This window comes from Xenopus tropicalis, chromosome 3 (genome assembly GCF_000004195.4).
Source record: "Xenopus tropicalis strain Nigerian chromosome 3, UCB_Xtro_10.0, whole genome shotgun sequence".
NCBI classification, from domain to species: Eukaryota; Metazoa; Chordata; class Amphibia; order Anura; family Pipidae; genus Xenopus; species Xenopus tropicalis.
Genome location: NC_030679.2, coordinates 149,585,525 through 149,592,361, shown reverse-complemented (window position 1 = coordinate 149,592,361; position 6,837 = coordinate 149,585,525). Strand labels below are relative to the sequence as shown.

Genomic DNA, 6,837 nt, shown 5'->3' with positions numbered 1-6,837 from the left:
TATGGAAGGGAGTGGTCCGGGGGTGGTCCAGGAAGGAGAGCTGCCTGATTGGCTGCCATGTATCTGCTGGCTCTGGGGTGAGAGGTCAAAATTTGGCTCCAGCTAAGGCGAACCCAAAATTGCGAACATCGCTAAAAGTTTGCGAACTTGCGAACACCCGATTTTCGTGCGAATTAGTTCTCCGGCGAACAGTTCGCTACATCTCTAATGCCCACAAGCCAACAGCCAAAGCAAATTCCTGAGGGAGGGGGCCGAGTGGGTTACAGGAGGAGAAGGAAATCTTTTAACAGATTCTGTTATTTTGTTATCCTTGAATAAATGTATTACTCCTATATTTTAAACTGTATTATGATTATTGCATATTCTTATTTGAAGAGCTAACTTGTTATATACACTGAAAGATGTGATTTATGTGTTATATATAAATATATGTTATACTGATTATATGCAACCCTAGTACTGTGGCTAAGGGGTTGAGAGACGGGGCTGAAAAAAATGAATTCACAAATGAAAACGTTCAGTAAGAAAGTTTTGAATGTGCCGTGGCTGCTACTAACGGGGATAAATCATAAATCCACTAAGGAAATTGGCTAACAACCAGTTTGTTGAATGAGTTCAACTAAATCTGGGAAAAGAATATGTCTAGGAAAAACATATTTTAAATATTGAACTTACTGTACCAACTCAGGAGTTCTAACAGTAATGAGTTTTGCTTTCAAAGCTATTCCCAGCAGCTCCCCATATTGTGGGTGTCAGTGGCTCTGCACATGCTCAGTGTGCTCTGTGCTGTTGTTGACAAGCTGAGCTTAGGGATCATTGGAAATCAGCAAAACATTTGCAGAAAGTGGGTTTGCATCTGTCAGAGAAGCTGAAGATACTGTTGGGTTGATAATCAGATGCCCCATCTCTAGCTTAGAGGCAGGGCAGGCATGATATGATTGACAGCTCAGATGGATAAAAAATAATAATTGCGGTTTCATATTTAATTTGAAAAGGTCTTCTGTACAGCCTTTTATGTCTGGGCGTCAGGTCTTCTGAAAACAGCAGGTTTAGTAACGTCTGAAAACCGCAACTAGATCAGGTTTAGTAAGGGTAACTAAATGCACCTATTCTGCCCTGAGAAAGCTGAAGCCACAGATACAGCAAAGCCTCACAGGGGCACCGGGTGAACTAGTGAAAATACAGAACACAAGCACAGTACAAATTTGAAAGTGAAAGCATTTTGAGCTTTTGAAGGTACAGATGGAGAACTTTGGTCCCCTCCCCATCTCCTACCTCCTCTCGCTGTAGGGAAATGCTCCACTTGTACCCGGCAGCTCCTCACAGACACTGACCGTGACTTCTTCTGCTCAAAATGTCCCTTGCAAGCACATTCAAAGCTTTGGCCGACTACAATTCTCATTTTGTTAAAACCTTTCTCCTGACTTTATTATTGCTGGGATTAGAGAGATTCTTGGAAACAGAATTTGAGTGCCCCGAGGGCTATCCTGTGTTCAGGGTGCTTTACAGCCTTACGTTTTTTGTGCTGCCAGCTGCCATTCTTGTTTTTGTAAGATGGAAGTTTACCCCAGTAACACTATGTCAGGGAAATCATGGATGCTGCGCAAAAATGTGCTATGGACTAATTAGTCTTTTTACTTTTCCTGTGATCTGGGTGCTGATTTTGATTGTGGATGGCCGGTACCTGTACTGTATACTCCCACACGGTGAAGGAGACATAAAAAGACAAATAATTCAGGTAAGATTTAACATTATTAAAGTATGGGACCTGTTATCCAGAAAGCTCAGGACCTGGGGTTTTCCGGATAAGGGTTCTTTTGGGATCACTCATTGGGAGAATGAGTGGCAGCAAGACTGAAGGTCTGACACAGTGCACAGCCTGCCACATGTATGCGGTTGTGGAACAACAGTTCCAAAGTGACTACCTCTGTTGTGGATGTGAGCGAATTGCTACTTTAGAGGCTCGCGTTAGAGCACTAGAGGAACAAGTTGCAACACTGCGTTCAATTGATCTTGAGCTGGGTCAGATAGTTTGGGGGGGAGGGGAACAGTGAAAGGATGATAGGGCAGTAAGCTGGGTGACAGTTAGACAATCTAGTGTGGGGAAAAGTAAAAGGGAGGCTGCTCCAGGGTTTGCGCATCCTAACAGATTTGCCAGATTGTGTGAAGAAGATGGGAGCGTGAACTCTGGACTGGCGGTTCTAGATGAGGCTGATCCCTCTACAACCAGGAGACCAGTTTCTCTAGTAGTGGTGGGGAGGAGAGCAGAGCTAGGCCTAATTTGATCGTGGTTATAGGGAATTCAATTACTAGTAATCTGTAGTCCGGATTGCTACAACTGAATGGTTTGTTTCTCTCTCTGGTGCCAGGGTTTGGCATGTGGTTGACCGGGTTGGCAAATTATTGGGAGGGGCTGGGCATGACCCGGCTGTCTTGGTACATATCGGTACTAATGACAAAATGAACGGTAGGTGGGGGACCTTAAAGAGTGAGTTCAGGGATTTAGGCTCTAAGATTAAGGAAAGGTCCTCCAATGTCATTTTTTCAGAATATGACTGAAGATTTTCATTCATCCGGGTCATGGTATATCTAGTATAAATAAATCTAAAGCAACTGGACTTGTTAAGTCATCATTGAAGATGTTTCACTACTCATCCGAGCAGCTTCTTCAGTTCAACTGACTGGTATGGGAAGTCCTCGGCATATATACTCTTCCACTCATCCAATCACAATGGCACTTTGTAACTCTTCAGAGAGGTGACACCTGAAACTCACAGAGGTGTGAATGCTATGGAGTTACTTTGAAAGGATTACCAAAGTATCATGCAACTCATATAGACAGGTGTTACGTGTTAGAGTTGCATGAATTTCAGAACTCTTCACACATCCATTCATGCAACTCTAACAAGTAACACCTGTTTTGAAGGATTGCATGATACTTTGGTAACCCTTTCAAAGTAACTCCACAGCATTCCCACCTCTGTGAGTTTCAGATGTCACCTCTCTGAAGCCAAGGGGCTAAACTATGCAGTGACACCACAACACATCCCAGTGGTTGAGCTCATCACAGCCACAGTCTCAATAGCCTCTGTGGTAGGTATACATGTGAACAGTGAAGTGACATGCCTGGGGTACATCAATAGCAACCATCAATAACAACCATATAAAGGTGGAGGAAGCAGAACAACTCCGACTAAAAGTGTCAGCTGCCTTGTCTAGTGCCAGAACACCCCCCTCTCAGTGATAGCAATACATATGAACCTTTAAGGAGAGACCCAAGCAGCAGTTACAAGAAAAAGGTGATAGATTGCCTACAACAACTTGAAAAGGAGGAAGCCATTGATTGAGCTTTATACCACCGCCTGTACCCCAGGCATGTCACTTCACTGTTCACATGTATACCTACCACAGAGGCTACTGAGACTGTAAGAAATCGACTGCAGAAAGATAACACCCTCAACAGCAGAATGAAGCTCAGTCCTAACATGTTTATTGCTAGATTTGTGCCTTAACACCACATACTTCAAATACAAGGACCAATTTTACAAGCAAAAACATGGCTGTGCAATGGGTTCACCAGTTTCTCCCATTGTAGCAAACTTGTATATGGAGGCAGGGGAAAGGAAGGCGTTTAGGAAGGCAGCGGGAGCTTAGGGAGCTAAATGTGTGGCTAAAGTCTTGGTGTATTAAGGAAGAGTTTGGGTTCCTAGAGCACTGGGCTGACTGTTTTTGGAAAGGAGTCTGCGGTGCTAGGGGAGAGAATGGCTAAGAGGCCACTGACTGGAGTAATGGGGTGGCTAAGCTACTACTGTCATAGGCAACTGTAGATTCTGGGGGTGCTGAATATGCCTACCCTACACCTAGCTCCTCTCCCCATAACCCAACATTCTGCTGCTTCTGTACAGTCTTAAATACATTCTCTCTTCAATCTAGATGGCTGGAGTGTGTACCTTTGCACTGCTTATCATTGCCTATTGCATCACATGGCCTGCATGTGGCTGTACAAAAAACTGTGCAAAACACTATGATGAGATGGAAGCGGAAATTCTCTTACAAAACACAATTGTGAAGTTAAAAGAAGATGAAAAGAAAATAGCACGAGAACAAGAAGCAAGAGAAACAATGAAAAACACTAATGCGCGTGCCAACCATTCAGCTTCTGGGGACAATGATCAGAACCCAGAAGAAGTACCCCTGCAAACTCTGGAATGAAAAAATAAAATTATTAAAGGGATTTTGTAATGATAAGTAAGGGGTACATACGCAAATTTTAGCCTTCATTTTCTGTCTTGTTTCTTTTACCTGCTTTTCTTCCCCTTTCTAGATTTTTTTTCCTTTGAATTATATAAAGTATAGCTAATACAAGTGTTTATTAGGCCTTTGAGGTAGCATAACTGTAGAATCCAATATGTCTAAAGGCTTAATATCTGTTTCAAGATTTGAAATAAAAATTGTCAATAAAAAATGGGGGATTTTGACATGATATTTATGGGGCACTTTTTATCTCTAAATGACACTGTTACACAGCAAATAATTCCCTCTGCCATTTAACCTTTTATTCTTGAACCAACAAATGTATTTGTAGCTGTAATATTGGTGTGTAGGCGCCATCTCAGTGCCTTGTGCCTGAGTCTGAGCTTTCAGCCAGCGCTACACATTAGAACTGCTTTCAGCTAACCTATTGTTTCTCCTACTCCCATGTAACTGGAGGAGTCCCAAGCCAGACTTGGATTTCTTACTATTGAGTGCTATTATGATACCTACTGGGAGCTGCTATCTTGCTCCCTTCCCATTGTTCTGCTGATCGGCTGCTGGGGGTGAGGGGGGGGGATATCACTCCAACTTGCAGCACAGCAGTAAAGTGTGCCTGAGTCTGAGCTTTCAGCCAGCGCTACACATTAGAACTGCTTTCAGCTAACCTATTGTTTCTCCTACTCCCATGTAACTGGAGGAGTCCCAAGCCAGACTTGGATTTCTTACTATTGAGGGCTATTCTGATACCTACTGGGAGCTGCTATCTTGCTCCCTTCCCATTGTTCTGCTGATCGGCTGCTGGGGTGAGGGGGGGGATATCACTCCAACTTGCAGCACAGCAGTAAAGTGTGCCTGAGTCTGAGCTTTCAGCCAGCGCTACACATTAGAACTGCTTTCAGCTAACCTATTGTTTCCCCTAGTCCCATGTAACTGGAGGAGTCCCAAGCCGGACTTGGATTTCTTACTATTGAGTGCTATTCTGATACCTACTGGGAGCTGCTATCTTGCTCCCTTCCCATTGTTCTGCTGATTGGCTGCTGGGGGTGAGGGGGGGGATATCACTCCAACTTGCAGCGCTGCAGTAAAGTGTGCCTGAGTCTGAGCTTTCAGAAGGAGCCAGCGCTACACATTAGAACTGCTTTCAGGTAACCAATTGTTTCTCCTACTCCCATGTAACTGGAGGAGTCCCAAGCCGGACTTGGATTCAGCCTTTTTCAGCAGGGTTCGGATTCAGCCGAATCCACGGTCCTGGCCAAACCGAATCAGAATCCTAATTAGCATAAATTACATATGCTAATTAGGATATGGAAGAGTAAATGTTAGGGGGGAAAAAATTTCACTGCGTGCTGCGTTGGCGCCGTTTTTTATCCCTTCCAGATCCTAATTAGCATTTGCTAATTAGGATTCAGTTCGGTATTCAACCGAATTCGGTGCATCCCTAGCAAACAAGAACCCTAGCAACCAGCTGGGTTGAAGAGCTGCTGAACAAAAAGCCACATAACCGAAAAACCACAAAAAAATTAATAAATAAAAAATGGAAAATCAACATGGAAAATCAGAATATCAACGTCTATGTCATACTAAAAGTTATAGTTGAACTACCCCTTTAATAAATCATGGGGAGTGGCATTGATTCACAGCGAGTTTCTGCATTGCGCTGTTGCCGAATTGTTTTGCGAGACTTCTGTGAAAATTCATCATGAAAAAAAATGTGTCACACGTCAAAAAAAGTTGCGCATGACAAACTGGTTCCACCAGGCTTCAAGCCCAACACAGGTTTCCTAAAGCTTCCCTCCAGCACCCACAAGATTCACCACTGTAGACTGGTTTTAGTTGGTTTGGGAGCCATGGACGGCAACTGCACAGTCCTGTGAAGAACAATATACCCAAGGGCCAGATTCAATTTGATGAAAGAAAACTTATATACTGATTTATCTCAAGAATTCAGGAGATCTGGGACTGAACTGGGAGATGTTTTCTCCTCAAATCGAATTCAATTCCATTAGATACTTTTATCACGTATAAATTCCAATGAAGATTTTTTGGAAAATGGGGAACTGAATTTGTTGTTCAAGTCCAGATCTGCCTATGGAGTATTTCATGTGAGGAGTCATTTCAGTGCATTGAACGTAGCCCCATATATCTCCTTGTCAGCTGTAATAAACCCAAATAGATGGTTTCAAAATCTGTATTCCGCCTTGTAAGACTTGACAAGTATAAATGAAATCACTTGCGCTAAATGAATTACATCATTCATATTAATGAAATATCTCTAGAGAAAGTAACATAGTAACATAGTAAGTTGGGTTGAAAAAAGACATACGTCCATCAAGTTCAACCATAATGCCTATATATAACCTGCCTAACTACTAGTCGATCCAGAGGAAGGCAAAAACCCCATCTGAAGCCTCTCTAATTTGCCTCAGAGGGGAAAAAATTCCTTCCTGACTCCAAGATGGCAATCGGACCAGTCCCTGGGGCAACTTGTACTGAGAGCTATCTCCCATAACCCTGTATTCCCTCACTTGTACTGAGAGCTATCCCCCCTACCCCTGTATTCCCTCACTTGTACTGAGAGCTATC

General features: G+C 43.1%; 1 protein-coding gene across 1 annotated transcript; it reads left to right on the top strand.

Moving 5' to 3' along the window:
* Positions 1 to 747: 747 nt before the first annotated feature.
* On the top strand, positions 748 to 4,483 carry LOC116409846. Its single transcript, XM_031899580.1, has 2 exons — positions 748 to 1,738; positions 3,934 to 4,483. Exons 1-2 carry the CDS (start codon positions 1,355 to 1,357, stop codon positions 4,210 to 4,212), a joined length of 663 nt encoding a protein of 220 aa, XP_031755440.1. The 5' UTR covers positions 748 to 1,354; the 3' UTR covers positions 4,213 to 4,483.
* The last annotated feature ends 2,354 nt before the right edge of the window (positions 4,484 to 6,837 follow it).

What these genes read in the sequence shown, in the direction of transcription:
- LOC116409846 (XM_031899580.1), top strand. Translation starts at nt 1,355, where the DNA reads ATGTCCCTTGCAAGCACATTCAAAGCTTTGGCCGACTACAATTCTCAT. An exon ending in TAAAAAGACAAATAATTCAG is followed by an intron (nt 1,739 to 3,933) that starts GTAAGATTTAAC and finishes TCTTCAATCTAG; the next exon opens with ATGGCTGGAGTGTGTACCTT.